The 20,302-nt window shown below is 35.4% G+C and overlaps 1 protein-coding gene across 4 annotated transcripts in view; it reads right to left on the bottom strand.

Moving 5' to 3' along the window:
* The window catches only part of MFSD8 (major facilitator superfamily domain containing 8), a 44,118-nt gene that overhangs the window by 10,708 nt on the left and 13,108 nt on the right, over positions 1-20,302 (bottom strand). For all 4 annotated transcript variants that reach the window (XM_055404785.2, XM_055404786.2, XM_088828032.1 and 1 more), the window contains 6 exons: positions 13,441-13,681; positions 12,485-12,598; positions 9,544-9,688; positions 8,780-8,835; positions 4,581-4,689; positions 554-688 (listed from right to left, as the gene is read on the bottom strand). In XM_055404785.2, the coding sequence (XP_055260760.2) occupies positions 554-688; positions 4,581-4,689; positions 8,780-8,835; positions 9,544-9,688; positions 12,485-12,598; positions 13,441-13,681 (800 nt within the window). The remainder of the gene's footprint in view (positions 1-553; positions 689-4,580; positions 4,690-8,779; positions 8,836-9,543; positions 9,689-12,484; positions 12,599-13,440; positions 13,682-20,302) is intronic.

Here is a 20,302-nt window from a genome sequence, read left to right as displayed (position 1 = left end):
ACATTGTAACACAATTATCCTCCAATTAAAAATAAATTTTAAAAATAAAAAAACTAAAAAACTGTTCTATGATCAAAGTTGCAATTAACTTTGAGAAATGCTACATTCTCTATTTGTCATGATGATATAGTATATATACTAAAGATTTAGAAGTTTTAGAGTAAAGGAGTTTGATGATTTTAACCAGAATTTTCCAGACTTAACCATTCATCTTTCTTGTTGTATAACATATATTAACACACAGAAGAACAATATTTATGAAATATACTTACAGAGATACTTTAAATAAAATATATAAAAGATACATTAGAAGACAATTATTCACTTTGTAAGATATTCTTGCTTTACCAAATAATCTTCTACATAGTATAGAAATATGCTTCTTTAATAAATTTTAAATGTTTGCAAATATTCAAGGACTAAAACTCATACAATAATAAGAAAAAAGATTCACATTATTTTACTGATACATTCACTTACATCATTAGCTCTGTTTCATGTTTTATTTTAATAAAAAACAGGTGTGAAATAAAAACAAAGACACATAACTTACTTTTTGGAAAGTAATTTTATCCCCATGAAAATAATAACTGCCTCAACTCCAAGAGCAGCAAGTATTATTCCATCATATAATACAGCTTGTTCTCTGGTCCAGGCATACATATCCATTGTTAATGGAGTCACAATGCTAACAGAAAGAAAAAATAAACCATCCTCATTTCATTTAAACCTTAGTCACTGTTAAAGTTGAAATAGTAAGCTTTATTAGATACCACCACATTTAAGAATTTGTATCCCTTTTATCAATGACATCAGATGTACACAAACAAAAATTTTAACACATTTTAAGGACATTTTATTGTAACATAATATCACAGTAACACAGGCTACTAAGTTTGGCTGTTTGTATTTTTATTTTTTAAGTTATTATAATTATATAAGTAACATATCCACACTGCAAAAAGTTTGAAAAATAGGAAAAGAAAACAAACCATAATTCCTACCATTCTACGAAGTCATGGTTGCATTTTGGTTTAAATTGGTCTCTTTTCAATGAAATTATATACTATGATTAAGTTATTAGAAACTTATGGGATTGCTTTTTCTCTTCCTCAGTCTCTTTTATACTGAACTTTGAATGCAGATATTTTTCTTCCTATGTCTAAGGCTACTTTTCCTTTATATGACTCTCCGTCTCCTTCCTTGACAGTCTTCTTTTCTGACTTTCTATCTCCTTCTGTTAACTAGCTACAAAAAAATTTAAAAATATTTAAAAGTCATTCTTTTAAAAAATATCATTTTTTTTAAAAAAGAAAGTTTGAGAACAAGAGTGAAAGCTTCTGCAAACATTTAACAAGGTAGACGTGTCTTGATAATAGCAGCCATTCATATTTCAACTCTACCAAAATTACCACAAATGGGACATATCTTTTCTAACAAAGCTATGGATGTACGTAAAGGGCTATGACTAAATAGAGTCAAAGGAAAGTTGAGGCCCCATAGCTTATGCCTTAGACTGATTCGTGACATAGGACTTAAATCAAACAATCCAGTCTCCTAATGCAGTGGCTCTCAACTTGGCTTCTGACTCTTGGAAAGAATATCTCCACTATTAGACTATATCCAAGTAAGAGTCTGGGTGGGGTAGGTAGGACCCAGGCATCCCAGGTGATTCCAATATGCAGCCAAGGTGGGTGGCCACTGCTCCAGAGGGAGGTAACAACCATCAGCAGGTTCCCCAGCCCATCCACTCCGTGAGGAAGGGGCATCTGCTGGTGTCGTGGCCTCTAGGTGAACCTGTTATTTAATCTGCTCTAGAACTCCAGGCGTTACCGTTATGGGCAGATATAGAGCATTTTCATTTGCCTTAGTGATTTTAACAGCAATATTTAACCAGGCAAATAACATCAAAGAGAGAAAAGTTGGAAAAAGAGAAATTTCCATAAGGCATGATATGAATAAATAAGTGGAAAAAAAAACTCAGAAAAAAATCACTTTTTTTGGCCACATGGTATATGGGATTTTAGTTCCCTGACCAGGGTTTGGACCATCATCCTCTGCATTGAAAGCATAGCATCTTAATCACTGGACCACCAGTAAAGTCCCAGAACATCACCACTTTTTTTGTAAACATCATCATTTTTTATTTTAAAATCAGATGAGCTGCTTTAGAAAACAGTTCAGTGGTTTTTCAATAAGCTAAACACAGAATTATCATATTATCCAGTCTTTCCACTTCTGGGTATATACCCAAAAGAATTGAAAGCAGGGACTCAGATACTTACATACTAATGTTCCTAGCAGCATTATCTACAATAGGCAAAAGGTGGAAATGACCCAAATTTCCACTGGCAGATGAATGGGTAAACAAAACTGGTATATACACACAATGGAATATCATTCAGTTATTAAAAGTATAAAATTCTGACACATGCTACAACATGGAAGGACCTTGAAAACATCATGCCAAGTGAAACATGCAAGACACAAAATGATAAAGATTGCATGATTCCACTTATATGAAGTATCTAGAATAGGCAAATTCACAGAGAAAGAAAGTAGAATAGAGGCAACCAGAGGCTGGGTGAGAAGGACTAGGGACTTACTGATTAATGGGTGCAGTCATGCTTCTGTTTGGGCTGATAAAAAGGTTCCAGGGATGGGTGGTGGTGATGGCTGCACAACACTGTGAATGTATTTAATGTCACTGAATTGTACAATTAAAAATAACTAAAACAGGGACATGCCTGGTGGTAAAGAATTCACCTGCCAATGCAGGGTTTGGGTTTGACTGCCCTGGTCCAGAAAGATTCCACATGTTGTCTGGCAACTAAGCCTGGGCACCTTAGAGCCTGTGCTCCACAAGAGAAGTCACCACAATGAGAAGCCTACGCACCACAACCAGGGAGTGGCTCTTGCTCACTGTGACTAGAGAAAGCCCACACAGGAACAAAGACCCACTGCAGCCAAAAAAAAAAAAGTGAAATGGTATACCTTAAACAACAAGTACATTATTATATACAAACTTGATCTCAATTAAAAAAAAAAAAAGAAAATATGGCAGAAAAGTTCTAAGAATCATAGCAGACTAAAAGTTTAATACATGTGGATTCCCTGGTAGCTCAGTGGTAAAGAATCTGCCTGCCAATGCAGGAGATGCAAGTTCAGTACCTGGGTTGGAAAAATCCCCCAGAGAAGGAAATGGCAACCCATTTCCTTCAATATTCATACCTGGGAAATCCCATGGACAGAGGACCCTGGAGGGCTACAGTCCATACGGCCACAAGAGAGCTGGACATAACCAAGTGACCAAACAACAACCACCACCATTAACATGGCTCAACATGGATTAATGGGAAATAAATAAATAAGAGAATAAATAAAATCCTTAAAATTGGAAAAAAAAAAGTTTTATTGATGCTTTCAAACTGTGGTTCTGGAGAAGACTCTTGAGAGTCCCTTGGACAGCAAGTAGATCAAACCAGTCAAGCCTAAAGGAAATCAACCCAGAATATGCATTGGAAGGACTGATATTGGAGCTGAAGTTCTAATACTTTGGCCATCTGATGCAAAAAGCAAACTCACTGGAAAAGACCCTGATGCCGGGAAAGACTGAGGGCAGGAGGAGAAGAGAGAAACAGTATGAGATGGTTGGGTGGCATCATCGATTCAATGAACGTGAGTATGAGCAAACTCCAGAGATAGTGAAGGACAGGGAAGCCTGGTGTGCTATAGTCCGTGGAGCCACAGAGAGATGACTGAGTGACTGAACAACAACAATATTTACCATAATAAAATAAATGCCCACAAAATGAGATGAGGTAAAACTTTCGTATATTTCAATAATTTTTAAAAAATCAAGTAGATCTGGCATAAAATATACCAGCACAAAAATGTTACAATATATTGGTAAGTGAATATACCAAGCTGTCAAATGATACTATCGCATATTTTATGTTGGCTTAATGGACACACACATACATACAAACCTCAATACTTACAGTTGTAGAGAAAAAATAGTTAGGGAAATAAAACACTGCTAAATGTATTAGCAGTGTTTACTTCCAGGGAAAGTAATGGATATGGAAATACAGTTGCAGTGTTTGGAATATTTTTAACAAGAATGTATTATTTTAATAATATAATGGAAAAGTATCTTAAAAATAAAGCCATATGATAACTTATGTAGGTCAATAAAGCCTACACAAGGCAGATATACTAGAGTTTGTCAGGATTAGGGCTGAAATAGAGTTAAAATTTCTAGACTGAATCCAATATACATAAGTCGGGAGCTATATAGCTTAAAGTAAATTAATACACAGTTTTAGAACTGTATTTATCATAAAACTCAAAGGAAAGGAATAGTGAAACAGACTCACTATAAGGCAATAAGTTTATCGGCAGAGAATTAACTACATTCAAGTTAAAAGGCAAATAATTTATACTTGCTTTTTTACATCATAAGAAAAATATGCCTGACATAAGGTTTTTTAAAATATCTATAAGCCTGATTAATATTGCATAAAGAAATACGGGTTATTTACACAATCTGATTTAGATGAAAACAGAAAAAAACTTACGTTTCAAAAAGTGCAAAGATAAATAGAATCACGAAAAACAGAACATTGGTGGCCACAACAGCAACTTGATCAATATTTCCTTGGGGGACTTGAACTTCATCTGCACTTGCTACAGTAAACAAAAGAAAAATATTACTTACATATTTAATTTTCTCATGACACTAAAATAATGTAAAAATTATACATAGCAAATTCAATAACTAAACATTTAAAATGGTTTTTAGGCTTCAAAACCGTTTAAAAGTAACAGAATTTACATGATAGAAATATTTTTAAATGGCATTAAAAATTAAAGTGAATTTTCTTTCCAGGGCATACACTTCAATTCTGCTATCTATAGGAAATACTCAGATTTTCCATTTGGCATCTCTCAAAAAGAGAATTGTATGTCCATAGAATTCTATAACGGAGAAGGCAATGGCAAGCCACTCCAGTACTCTTGCCTAGAAAATCCCATGGATGGAGGAGTCTGGTAGGCTGCAGTCCGTGGGGTCGCTAAGGGTCAGACACGACTGAGCGACTTCACTTTCACTTTTCACTTTCCACTTTCACACATTGGAGAAGGAAATGGCAACCCACTCCAGTGTTCTTGCCTGGAGAATCCCAGGGACAGGGGAGCCTGGTGGGCTTCCGTCTATGGGGTCACACAGAGTCGGACACGACTGAAGTGACTTAGCAGCAGCAGCAGCAGCAGAATTCTATAAAATCATCTCATGCAAAGTACATTTCAGTTGCAATTTTTTTTCTACTTTACTGAAATTTTAAATTTACAAGGATTTCATGAAGACCTCAAATAATTTACTAAATCGGTTCTCAGTTCTATGATTCACTTCAAAGGATACATATTCTAAATTTCAGTGAATTAGTATTAGTAAATATTGTTGCATTTTTTACCTCAATTTTTTAAAGTCTTCACATTACCATTTATATTTTTTGCAAAGAACTACCAAGATTTGATGGCGGTTTCATAAATTAGGAAGGCAAATGAGTTCAGATATTCACTGATCTTGAACTATGAAGTTAAGCAACAAATTCAATATAAGCTGTATCTGATGTAATTGAGAAATATGAAGTTACATACATGTATTTTTATATACGTCCATCATGCTTTTTAAATAATTTACCTACTTACTCAGAGTAAACTAGGTAAATAATACAGGAATGTATTTACTTAAGATATCTTTAAGTGTATGCACACAGCAGAAGTAGGAGCAGGGGGTGACTTTCCTAAGACATAGAAAATTTCTATAATTTTTTTCATAGTAGCGCCTGCCTTTATATTTCAGGATTCCTGAGAATGAGTTTCTTCTCCAATAACAGTCTGTTATACTTGTGAGCAATTAGGCACATTGAACACTCAACACAGGGTTATAACCTTCCTTTTACACAAAGAAAACCAGTTATCTTTGCCCAGTTCCTTTTCTGGGGTAGATTCTGGTCCATGTGGGCCTTAAATTATTTGGATAGACCTCCCTGATTCTCAATTACCACCTAAGCCAGTCTTTAATCCTTTGAATCAAATACAAACATTGCCCCAAATTAGACTATAGTTTATTTATGGGTGGTTAGTTTTCCACAGCCCCCAACCAGTGGTAGCTTTAGTGGGGAGACTCGGAAATGATGCATCCTAAACTGCAGGAATTAACTAGGTATCATAATTATAAGAATTTTAAGAAAACACTACACTAATATATTGATTAAAAAACTGTGTAACTGGAAATTAAACCTGATCCCATGATAACACCTTTAATAAGAGGAACAAACCTGATATATTTCATCTAAACATTTACTGAAATTTAATTATGATCTTTGTTTTATAAAAATTATTTTGAAGGTCCTAGAAATCTTATGAAACACAGATTGCTCCTTTTAAAACTCTCAATTGTGTTTCAGAGCAGTGCTGTCCAACAGAACCCTGACATGATGGAAATGTCCTTTCTCTGTGCTGTCCAATACAGTCAGCCACTAGTCACATATACCCATCAGCTGAGCACTTGAAATGTGCTAGTAGGGGATTTCCCTGGCAGGCCAGTGGTCAGGACTCTGGGCTTTCACATTTGTGGCCTGGGTTCAATCCCTGGTTTAATATCCTGCAAGCCACAGAGCGCTGCAAGCAAACAAACACAAACAAAACAGAACAAAATCCAAAATGTAGCTAGTGAGATAGTGAAAAGAAGGAATTTCTCTTTCTTTAAGATTATTCTTCATTATTATTATTTTGGCCTCACTGTGCAGCTTGAGGAATCTTAGTTCCCTGACAAGAATCAAACCCAGGACCCTGGCAGTGAGAGTGCCAAGTCCCAACCACCAGACTGCCAAGGAATTTCCAGGAATTTCTTAAATGTAACTAAGTTTAAGCAGTCAAATTTGACCAGTGACTACCACGCTGGACAGTGTAGCTGTAGGTCTTTGCTACTCAAAGTGTGGTTCGAAGATCAGCAGCATCAGCTTGTTATGAGTGTAGATGCTCCCTACTTAGGCCTCACCCTAGGCCTACTAAAACAGTTTGCGTTTTAACATGGTTCCCAGGTGCTTTCTAAGCATATTAAAGTCAATAAAGCAAGGATCTATATATGGTTATCTCCCTTAACTTGTGAAAGATTTTGCTTCTTGTGTATCTTCCCTTTCTCGGTCCCCAACTACACCCTCTTTAACTTGCTCCTTCTCTTCATCTGATAGGTCCTTGAAGTTAGCATCCGATTTTATACCTATTCCAAAAAGTAGCTTATTCCCACTGTTGGTACTCCTTCACCATGCATTCTTTCCTTTGAAAAATTTCAAACATATTCTTATCCATCTATGCCCTACATTCAACAATATTTCGTCACACTTGATCCATCTATCCCTTCCGTTCCTCATTTCTCTTTCTCTTTCTTGCTATGGTGTTTTTCACCGGATGACTCCCAAATTTCTATCTCTAGGTTTGATTTCTACCATCAAAATTACAAATGCCTCTGGAATTTTTTAGTTGTTCCTAGAATGGCACTGTATTTGGCTTGATCCAAACTGAAATAATTTTATCTTTTCAGCCAATGTCCCTTCTTAAATTCTTCTTCTCTCATTCTTTCAACTATCTGGAATCAAACCCTAGCAGACATCTTCAACGACCTCCTCCACTGCTTAGCATTTCCTATCCAGCCTGTCAAGAATCTTCTTTTTTCTTTGAAAGCTCATATCTATCACTTCTCCAGTTACTGCTGTAGTTCAGGTCTTCACGTATCTGGATTAGCCTCACTTGGAATCTGACTAACGTCATACTTATTTGTTCAAAATTTGCTATAGCTTCTTATCACTCGGCTCTCCACTGAACTACTTTTAACTTTACCTTCCAGTAGTTTTGCTGTGAAACCTAAATAAAACGCCTATCAAAGAACTCAGTAAAATAATACTGTCTTTTCCAAAGCTTTATAAACTCCTTGAGGGCAAGGACTAAACTGCATTCTTTTGCATGAAGGGACACTCCCCAAGGAGGGTATAACTAGAAGTACTTAAATAATGGTTTATTTAGTAAACTATAGTGACTTCCCTGGTGGCTCATACGGTAAAGCGTCGGCCTACAATGCAGTAGACCCGGGTTCGATCCCTGTGTTGGGAAGATCCTCTGGAGAAGGAAATGGCAACCCACTCCAGTACTCTTGCCTGGAAAATCCCATGGATGGAGGAGCCTGGTAGGCTACAGTCTGTGGGGTCGCAGAGTCGGATGTGACTGAGCAACTTTACCTTACCTTAGTAAACTATACATACTTACCAGACTGGGTACCTATTTATGGGCCAGAGAAAGATCTATAGGATGAAAATGCGCATTTGTGGAGTATACCGAAAGAATAAAAATGTAAAAGAGAAACCATACATATACCGATGATTAAGTGAACAAAGAAATACTTGAATCAGAAAGATACATTTGGTAGCAAAACTACTGAATTCATTCCAAAGACCTCAAGGATTTTAAGATATTGGCTCTTGGAAAACAAGATGAAGTAATTTTTAGCAATGGTTTTACCCTGCCAGCTGTGCACACCACATCATTGATATAGGTATGCCTTTGTAAAAATAATAAATTAGATAAATTTCAACTCTGGAGACCTTCCCCAATTATCCATTGTGTTGTCTGCAGAAATAAGATTCAAGTAAATATCAAACAGAATCATTAGAAACACTCTGTAATATTATAGTAATTTAATCAAACAGGTTAATAGTACCTTCTTCAAAATTAATATTTTTACACTGTCGTCCTGAGTCATCCACACGATGTTCTCTTAAAAGAAAAACATAAATATTGTATCCATGAAAGGCTTAGTATAATAGATGAATGCTTTAAATTTATTATTAGCTTTCTATTTCTTCACATTCTGATAGTTTCTTTTACTGCCTTCTGAGTAATGAAATTATTATGATATAACCAATAAAATTAAAATATGTTACAATTACTACTGTATTACTTTATCATATAAAATGGAAAAAATACTCAATTAATCTAAGAGCACACATGAGCTACCTTAATCAGTATCTGAAGTTTTCCAGTGGTTTTCAACATGAGTTATAAACATCTGTGGACTCTTGGATAAAACACTCCAAAGTAATATATAGTATCAAAACTTATATAGTTTTATAAAATTTCTTCTGATATATAAAAGATAAGAAATATGAGGAATTTTTGTATCTAAGGTTGATACTAATCATTAATCTACTTAAAATGTTGCTTTCATGCTATTAGCTTACTTAGAAACCTATAATTAGTAAATCAAGACCAAACTTTGAATCTTCAAAGAATTTATAATCTGTTCTTATTCATCATCCATTATTTAAGAGGACCACATGCATTAGCTTATTAAAAGATATAAGTACAACAGGAGATATCAAAAACCAAATAAAGCCATCACAGAAATAATAATTCTTCAATAATGATAATGCTTATTTAATTTCACAATCTACAAGAGTAGTTTTATCATTTCTATCTAATTACCTTAATATAGTAAGGATCAGAATAATATTTAAAATTCCCAGGAAGGCGCCCAGTAAAACTGGTGCTGTGTACATGTTTATCTGCAGCTTAACGACATCCCACGTCACGCCCTTTTCTCCAATGAGTGCAAAACAAGTCTGAAAAACTTATTAAAATAAAATATGTACATGTGAATTATTACATGGGAGGTACAGGATAAAACAAATATGAAAAACATTTCCCACAAAATTGGAAATACTGTATGGAATCTCAACAGGGATTTCAAGAAGGAAGAAAATTGGTTCTTGGTGGGGAGAGACAAAAAATTTACTCTTTTTCTGTATAAAACACAGATATAGATACAGTACAAAAAATATATACAATACAGATGTGTGATATTAAAATTTCATCGGATGGAATAACTAGGAGAAAAAAGTCTAAAAAGCCTCCTTTGGGAGACAACGATGTAAAAAATGGATGAGAAGCACTGATGTATAGACATTCACAAAGGATTACTCCTCACATAACGTGTATCTTCTTTTTTAAAAAAAGATCTCTGTGATGGACAGGGAAGCCTGGAGTGCTGCAGTCCATGGAGTTGCAAAGAGTAGGGCATGACTGAGCGACTGAACTGACTGAGGATATTTAAATTATACAATTTATTCCATAAATAAATTTTTAAACTTTAACCAATCTCATAAGAAAATGTCACATTTTAACTTAAAATTATTAAATATTACTGTGGATAAAGTATTTAAACTATATATTTAATATCATTTTCGATTTGGATCTGTGGCAAAAATTGGATTGGAAAAGTATTTGCTTACTCTCCTGATTTAGATTCTGTATCTGGTTCTGTCATTACTTGACACGTAGCCTTAGAGTGAAAATTAAGTAAAATATTGCACCTAAAACAATTGGAACAGTATCTAGCACATAATAAGCAGTCAGTGGGCTTCCCTGGTGGCTCAGTAGTAAAGACTCTGTCTGCTGATCCCCAAAAGAATCGGGCAAGACTTAGCAACTAAACAGCAACAACAACAAGCAGTGAATAAATGTTCGTGCTTAGTGGTGTGGTTATTACTGGAAAAGTCGGTCTCATCTTTTTAGGCTTACATCTGCTCATCTTTAATAGAAAATTTTTTACTTAATAATCTTTAAAATGCTTTTTAGATGGTCAAAATATTTACTGAGAACCTGAGCCTATATATATACCAGGTACTATGCTAGACACTGAGGGGAGAATGGTAAATTTAAAAAGACCCAGACTATGCCCTCTTGTATTTTATAATATATTTTATTTTATTTTATTTTTTTAATTTCTTTCTTTCTTTTTTTTTTTTTAAATTTTTTTTTGTTTTGTTTTAATTTTATTTATTTATTTATTTTTTTGCATTACAATAGTTTAATATGAACAATCAGAACTAATTAACAGTATAACAATATTTTACAACTGAAATAATTAAAATAAACTATAAAATTACTACATAAAACAGGTCTGATCTAGCTTATTTACTTTCTATAATCTCTTCAGTGCTGTAAAACCATTTATTTCTTTTTTTTTTTCATGTTTTAATAAACACTTCGTCTTTTTGTATTGCTTTTTTTTTTTCATCACAATAATAGAAATATAACATCATATATCACTGTAAAACACATTTCCACATAAATGCTGATAAGCACAAAATATTTTTCATCATTTACATTTTAACTGTAATAATATATGGCAGAATTAAAGCTGCATCCATCATGTGTCTAACTCACCTTGCTGTAATGAATTTTTAAATGTAATGGTTTCTGTCGCAAAGTAAAATCGTACATAATGTCTAGTGACACAGTACGCTGGTGGATGGGTGGATTTGGAAAATGGAAATGCAACTTCATTTTTAATTAGATTTATAAACTTCACCACCTCCACCTCTATAATATATTTTAAAATAAGATTTATTCTTATATTTTATTTCAGAATACTAAACTGAAATATTAGATTTTGGTGAATGATGAATTAGATTCTCTATTGATAAAGAGAAGAAATAATGGAAACCAGAGGGGCCTGGGGTGATGATGAAGTAAACTGAGTTGCATTCAAATTGATGCTATTTATAACAATATTAAAAGCATGGACAAATTATATGTCTTTTCAATGTTGTTATAAGCATAAAAATTAATTTCTCTAGTCATTTAGCAGAAAATTAATTCGTCTTACAGAAATATTAAATCTCATTAACATATTTTTATATTCAGCTAAAATATGAAAGCTTGGAAAGAACAGACTAGTAAATTTTCTTTAAAGGTAAGGACAAAAGGCAAAAGGGTAAAGAACTTGCTATAACTTTCCTCAAATCCTTCAGTTAAAAGAACTCTGTTTCTCATAAACAGGGGAAAAAAAAAAGCAAACTCTTGCTGAGATGCCAATCCAAATGATAACCTGACAAAATATACACTTTGGATTCAAAGAGTTAGGTCTGAATCTCACGCTTCCCATTTATCCAGGGTGACCTTGGATAATTTACTTATATTCTCTATTCCTTGGTGTTCTAATCTGTACAGTGGGGACTAATAACACTCAATTTAGTGGAATATGAGTTAACACATATAAGGAGTGTAGCCTCACAGCTGGATTAAAAAATATCATTTCCCTTCCTTTTCCTTCTGCTATGGGGTTTTATGGGCTTCCCTGGCAGCTCAGATGGTAAAGAATCTGCCTACAATCCAGGTTTGATCCCTGGCTCGGGAAGATCCCCTAGAGAAGGGAATGGCTATCTACTCCAGTATTCTTGCCTGGAGAATCCCATGGAAAGAGGACCCTGGTGGGCTACAGTCCTGGAGTTGCAAAGAGTCGGACACAACTGAGCGACTAACACACACACATATGGGTTTTATTCTTGGATTTCATCTAACATTTGAACTTCAAAAGTTTACCCAATTCAAATCTAAGTAATGACAACTGAAGAACACCTACCTGGACCTAGAATAAAGCCTAATGCTTGACATGCACTTGTGTTTGCCATGGAACTTGTTCTTTCCTGAAGAGAGGTAGCACCAGCAATATATGACCTAATAACAGCTACATTTCCTAAGAAAAGACACAACAATCCAAAAGAAAGTAACATAAAAATAAAGAAAATATTTTCCAGTTTATAAAATTCAACTTAATTTGGCTCTATACGGAAGAAATATTAATCTGCAGCATAGTCACTGCTTCTTCTTTATAATTATACAAAGCATTTAGAGTCAATAAATGCATCAGTTAATAAAAAACATTACTTTTACTAATATGAAAAAACAGTTAAAGATTTGAATGAATTAAAAAAAACAGCATTACAGGAACCTTAACATTTTTTTCATCATTAAATACTGAGAAAGAATTGAGTGAATGGAGTACTATTAATTGCTACACACTCAGCATACTTATACTATGACATAAGAAATAGAAAAAGAAATTCTAACAATTTAACTCAAAAAAACTTGTTGAGCACTTACGTTGAAGAGACACTGCTGGGGGCTACAGGGTATTTTTAAAAGTGGTAATTTGTCTCTAGTTACACCAAGTTTACTATCTAGTTGGTGATAAAGGATGAAGACAGTACAAAAAGGTACATAAGCAAATGCCAGAGACATGTTAAAGGGAAAGATCTGTTACGGGTTAGGGTAGCCTAAGAAAGCTTCGTGGAAGATGCAGAACTTGAACTGAATCTTGAAGGATGAAGAACCATGGGAGCAGAAGAGAGAAACTGTAAGTAGCGGCAACATCATTAGAAAAGGCAAAACGACAGGAAAGATATTTGCAATGAGACATCTGTATGCTGAATGAGGTATAGGAGACTGAGAAGAGGTGACCCTAGATGAGAAAGGGCCATGAATGTCAGGATGAACGTAAGTTCCACACAATCAAAAATTTATATGCATACACATTACCTGCCCCAAATCCTACCAATCCACGAGCAGCCAACATGTAATATTTATTATGAGAAGCTGGAACGTGGACATATGCATAGAGGCAGTTGGCTGCCACCGAAATGAAAATGGAAACAATAAGAGGTTCTTTTCTTGGTCTGTAATTAGACCAGAAACCAAATATAGGTGAAGCTACCATTTGGCCAAGGCTATATGAAGCAATAACCCAGCCCAAAAAACTTGCATCAGCAGTCTGATCAATCTGTAGAAAAAAGAAATATGCTTTAAGAATTGTTATCCAAGAAAAGTAAAAAAGCTACATACATTTTTTCTGACCATTTTAAAACATTTCTTATTAAAACAAATAAAATCAATAATTCTAACACATAAGTCTTATAACACTAGTACTTATAGTAAGGAATTCAAGCTTCTGACATTAACTATATTAACAACTCACTACACAAGGAAAAGTGCTTAAGAAGCTTCATCTTTTAAAATAATTATAAAAATTCTGCATCACAAAAAAATCTTGTTAAAAAATATTCACATTATATACCTAACAATAGCATCATAAAATTCATATGCCATTCTTTAATTCTTATAAATACAATTACTTACCTTTATGCAACTCAATAAGCTACAGTTTATTAGCTTTTTTATTATTATTTGTTAGGACTGTGAATTTATCTTTTTTAACTGCACACAATAATCAAATTCCAAATAAAATTTCTTATTAAACCTACTACTAATTCTTCCTTTCAGCATCGACAATCCAGGATTCTACCAAATAGGATTTATATATCATGAATGTTGAGGGAAGAACTAAATGATTAAAACTCAGAAAATACTTTCAGAAAATAGAGAATTCTAGCTTCCAAAGGGACTATGGAATAAATCAGAAGATTATTTTTATATACAGTAGGTTACATTATAATTTAGAAAAGTAAGAACCATTATATACTGGGACATAAGGTTAAACATATGCAGGTTAAATGGTAGTATAATTTAACTAGAAAAACCATGAGCTTTTTTTCCCAAAGGTATTTTTAAATAGCTGAAAATGACGAAATTTAGGTATATTTTTGTTTGTACAGATGAGAAATAGGAGTGAATAAATGTAACAACTTCATGTCATATATATAACAATTTAAAAAGCAATGAAAGCTAAACTTTAATATTAATGTCTAGTAATTTGAAAGCAAAAGGATAAAAGTATCTTCTCAGGATATTAATTGATTATAGTCAAGTGTTCATTGCATGGACAGAAGTGAACTGATTCTTGAAGGCACCTGTAACACTTTCAACAATATCTGCTATTTTAGTTGGATACTATTCTTTACAATGACTGGAAAACTGCAATCTGTTAGAATTCTGCTAGAATTGTAACAGGAAAGTAAAATGGCTTGGAAGATACAGGTTCTATACTACAACAGAAAGTTCAATTTAGTAATTGAATTGTTAGCTGTGCTCCTATGTGCTTCTCCCTCATGGTAATAACTGCATCCTGTTTCCGGCCCTCTGGCCACCTCAATGATCCCCCTCATATTGTTTTCAGGATACAATCTAAACTGTTTATTATGAAAAACTAGCTCACTAGCTGGCCACTCTCTCTCCTCTCCAACCTCATCTCTCTGCATGTTTCCTCCCCAGCGACTAACTTCCAGCCACACATAACTTTTTCAAGTTTCCAAAATGAGTCAAGCTCTTTGCTTCCAGGCTTTTGCACAGGTTTCTCTACTGCGCCTTCCATCAGGAAAGCCTTTGTAACCTCCTACTCCCTGGCCCTGATCATTCCTTCAGGTGGTCAATTTCTGGAGGGCCTTCCCAATTCAATTCTGATGTAACTGACTTTGGAAAATCTTCCAGGATCTCTTTGGTCTGGATTAGCATACATCTCCCTCACCCCCATGTCTGTCTGTGTGTCTCTCAACCCCCTGCTCACTCCTTCTCCCTCTCTCTCTGCCTCTCTCCCCCTCTCCAGTTCTCTCCCTCCTGTGCATGAGCACACGAGGGCATGCACGCACAAACACTTTTTGTCTGTAAACTTGTTTGATTTTGCACACTTCAGTGAAAGTCAGATCTGTTATCTCCTCTTAAAAAAAAGAGACAAAGCATAGTATTGAATTTCAAAATATTCTTCTCTAAACATGTTAATAATAATGACAAAGTTCTAGAAATCTTAAAGCTTTGCCATGGGAGCTAGATGTGTTCCAAGCCTTCTCAACTATTTGCTGTGCTGCGCTGTGTGTGCTTAGTTGCGTCAGACTCTTTGCGACCCCATGGACTATAGCACACCAGGCTCCTCTGTCCATGGAATTTTCCGGGCAAGAATACTGACGTGGGTTACTATTTCCTACTCCAGGGGATCTTCCCAACTCAGGGAGCGAACCTGCATCTCTTGTGTCTCCTGCATTCGCAGGTGGATTCCTTACCACTGTGCCACCTGGAAGCCCCCTCAATTATTTACTTATAGATTATTGCTTATTCATCCAATTAACAGCTATTAAGGCCTTCTCTGTGACAAAACCTGTGTGAGGCAACATGAATACAAACCAAGTAAAGGAGTACGTCAAGGCTGTATATTGTCACCCTGCTTATTTAATTTATATGCAGAGTACATCATGAGGAACGCTGGGCTGGATGAAGCACAAGCTGGAATCAAGATTGCTGGGAGAAATATCAACAACCTCAGATATGGAGATGACACCACCCTGATGGCAGAAAGTGAAGAGGAACTCAAAAGCCTCTTGATGAAAGTGAAAGAGGAGAGTGAAAAAGTTGGCTTGAAGCTCCACATTCAGAAAACTAAGATCATGGCATCTGGTCCCATCACTTCATGGGAAATAGATGGAAAAACAGTGGAAACAGTGTCAGACTTTATTTTTTGGGGCTCCAAAATCACCGAAGACGGTGATTACAGCCATGAAATTAAAAGACGCTTATTCCTTGGAAGGAAAGTTATGACCAACCTAGATAGTATATTAAAAAGCAGAGACATTACTCTGCCAACAAAGGTCCGTCTAGTCAAGGCTATGGTTTTTCCTGTGGTCATGTATGGATGTGAGAGTTGGACTGTGAAGAAAGCTGATCGCCGAAGAATTGATGCTTTTGAACTGTGGTGTTGGAGAAGACTCTTGAGAGTCCCTTGGACTGCAAGGAGATCCAACCAGTCCATTCTAAAGGAGATCAATCCTGGGTGTTCATTGGAAGGACTGATGCTACAGCTGAAACTCCCAATACTTTGGCCACCTCATGCGACGAGTTGACTCACTGGAAAAAACTCGGATGCTGGGAGGGATTGGGGGCAGGAGGAGAAGGAGACGACAGAGGATGAGATGGCTGGATGGCATCACCGACTCGATGGACATGAGTTTGAGTAAACTCTGGGAGTTGGTGATGGACAGGGAGGCCTGGTGTGCTGCAATTCATGGGGTCACAAAGAGTAGGACACGACTGAGCGACTGAACTGAACTGAAACAGTTCCCTGCCATCAAGCAGATTCCAAATCAGGTTTTACTCATCTGATTCCAAAAAATCCTGCATTTTTGAATAACTGAGGGGGAAAACCCAGCATGCTTTAACTCTTTTTCTGTCAAATAAGGATAACTTCTCAGAGTTGTTAATGAGAATTATTCAAGGTAATACATGTAGAGTGCTTAGAGCCATATCTGCATATAGTATTCACTAAATGAATGTCACCTATGCAATAAAAACATTAATATTTCTTAGTATTTTATTTTTACTGATGTCAGCTTTATTATTATATTTTATTGCAATTCATGCATGAGTACTCCCACTATGTTCCTGGACCTATAGATAACCCATCATCCCAATTCAAAATCTAGGTTTAAGAATATGAGCCTTCCTGGAAATTAAGCACAACTCTGGGCAACACCAGAGAAGGCAATGGCACCCCACTCCAGTACTCTTGCCTGGAAAATCCCATGGACGGAGGAGCCTGGTAGGCTGCAGTCCATGGGGTCGCAAAGAGTCAGACACGACTGAGTGTCTTCATTTTCACTTTTCACTTTCACGCATTGGAGAAGGAAATGGCAACCCACTCCAGTGTTCTTGCCTGGAGAATCCCAGGGACAGGGGAGCCTGGTGGGCTGCCATCTATGGGGTTGCACAGAGTCGGACACGACTGAAGCGACTTAGCAGCAGCAGCAGCTGGGCAACACAGCCTAAGGAATCACCCAGCTGATAGTGGTCTATCAGCCATGGCCAGAAGCACAAGTCAGAGATTCACAGTAGTACCAAATTTATTTCAGACAGACAGATAATTTACTGTTTGGGTTTTTTGGGGTTTTTTTCTGGCAGGGGGGAGGGGGGTGGCCCAGCTTTTTGTCTTTCTCAGAGATGACTTTTAAGCTAAGCAATATGTGGTAACATTATCATGAGAGACAGTAACCTCAAATTAATAATGAAAATTTTGATAAACAATAAGAAATTGCTATGTAGCACAGGGAACTATATTCAATAGCTTGTAATAATCTATAATTAAAAAGAATATATATATGTATGTACATATGTGTGTCTGTGTGTGTAACTGAATTACTTTACTGAATGTCTGAAACACTGTAAATCAACTACACTTCAATAAATAAAATTAGAAGGAAAAAGAATGAAAAATTTTAAGGCAGTAGGTAACAGTACTGTAGAGTCAGATTTTGATTTCAAATAGGCTTGATTCTGCCATTTTCTAAATGTCTGATCTTGGGCAAGCTATATAACTTCTCTGAGTTTCTTTATCTGTTAAACAGGAGTGATAATAACCACCTCACAGAGCTGTTATGAAAATCAAAAGATAATTTACATGTTTGTGCCTGGCACGCAGTAAGTTATTAATAATTATAATTATTATAATAATTATAAGAATAATAATATTATGAAATAACTTGAGAAAATTAATTCACTAGACTTTGGGTGAAAATGTTATATTTGTATTGCCAAAGACCTAGTGATATGTTCATGAGACCTCAATTTTTCTTTTGAAGAGATTTCAAGTATTTGCTGAAAGCAGTGAATTTCAAAATTCAATGTATTATGTAGACCTAATTGTGCAAATATCTTCTTTTTGAAAATTTTGAGGTTAGACACAGAGACCACGGAAATCAAGAGTTTTGATATACAGAAATATATATTTTAACACAGAAGATGTTGCTCCAGAATTGTTAAATATACTACTTTAACTCTAATAATTCTGTCAGTATGGAAAGAGTTTTTAAGTTCATGAGTAGTGATTTCATGTAAAATAAATCTTTAATTAGTTTAAATTAATTTTCAAAATGACAATGACACTGGGGCACTAAATCACTAAAAAGTAAAATTAGTATTTTTCTTCCTATATTTCTTTTAAAGATAGCATAAATAGAATTTTAATAAAATCTAAAATGAATATAAGATGTCAATAAATTCCTTACGTGTGTTTTTGCATACTCAGTCATATCCGACTCTTTCTGACCCCAAGTACTGTAGCCCACCCTGGTGGCTCAGAGGTTAAAGCGTCTGCCTCCACTGTGGGAGACCCGGGTTCGATCCCTGGGTCGGGAAGATCCCCTGGAGAAGGAAACGGTAACCCACTCCAGTACTCTTACCTGGAGAATCCCATGGACGGCAGTCCACAGGGTCGCATAGAGTCGGACACGACTGAGCGACGGAACGGAACTGTAGCCCACCAGACTCCTGTCTATGGGATTTTCCCAGCAAGAATACTGGAGTGGGTTGCCATTTCCTCCTCTAGGGGATCTTCTCAACCCAGGGATCAAACCCATGTCTCCTACATTGCAGGTGGATTCTTTACCACTGAATAAGTATAATTTTTAAACCTTAAACATTCATCACATATGTTTAACATTTTTGTTGAAGCCATCCGGCCATTCTAACAACCTAGTAGAGAAGTTTGGTACATTCTCTGTAACATACAGTTACAACACTCAGTGGTAAGTGTTAATGATAAAGGGATATGGAAGCACAAAGGAAAACCTTCTCATCCAAAGTGAGGTGAGGGACAGTAAGAAAAGGCTTTTCAGAGGGCACATCGGAGCAAAGCCTTGAAAATAGTGGAGAAGAAGGGAGGAAGGGAATGGCAGAAGAAAGGAGAGATGCAAGGAAAAAAATCATTCCAGAAAAAAAGGAGGAAAATGTGCAAAGATCTGAAGGATCTTAGGCTCATCCAAGTACATATATCTAATAAATTTTGCAACTGAGCATGCAAAGAAAAGCAGGCATAAAAAATTTATTGACATCTTGTATTTCATTTTGGATTTTTTAGTACAGTATAATTTTTAAACTCTAAACAGTCATCAAATATACCTAGTATTTTTGTTGAAGACCTCCAGTCATTCTAACAACCTACTAGGGAAGTTAGGTAAACTCTCTGTAACACAGTTCCAACACTCAATGATAAGTGTTAACAGTAAAAGAATATAGAAGCCCATCCACAGGAAAACGTTCTAACCCAAAGTGAGGTGAGAGACAGTAGTTTTTATCATTTTAACTTAAAGTACTATTTTCATATGCTATTTTTAAAAGAAATATAGAAGGAAAATACTGATTTCACTTTTTAGTGATTTAGTACCACATTTTCATTGCCATTTTGAAAATTAACTTAAACTGATTAAAACATTATTTTACATGAAATCAATACTCATGAAACTAAAACTCACTATAGATATAATGTGGGCCAAGGCTCAGGATTTAGGCTGAAACACACATACACACTGCAGGAGAAAACCAAAACATAAGGAGCAAGTTGATAAAGAAAACTACACAAAATAATTTAAGAATAAAGAGTTAAGGGTAATGGCATGGAAGCTAAAAGAAGGTTTCAAGAAGTAGAGAAAGGACAACAATGTCAAGCACTACCCAAATGTCACCTCAA

The sequence above is a fragment of the Moschus berezovskii genome, chromosome 19 (assembly GCF_049115385.1).
Source record: "Moschus berezovskii isolate FMDL1 chromosome 19, NW_MosBer_1.0, whole genome shotgun sequence".
Classification (NCBI taxonomy): Eukaryota; Metazoa; Chordata; class Mammalia; order Artiodactyla; family Moschidae; genus Moschus; species Moschus berezovskii.
Note: the sequence above shows the minus strand (reverse complement) of the source record. Positions and strands in the feature narration are given on the sequence as shown.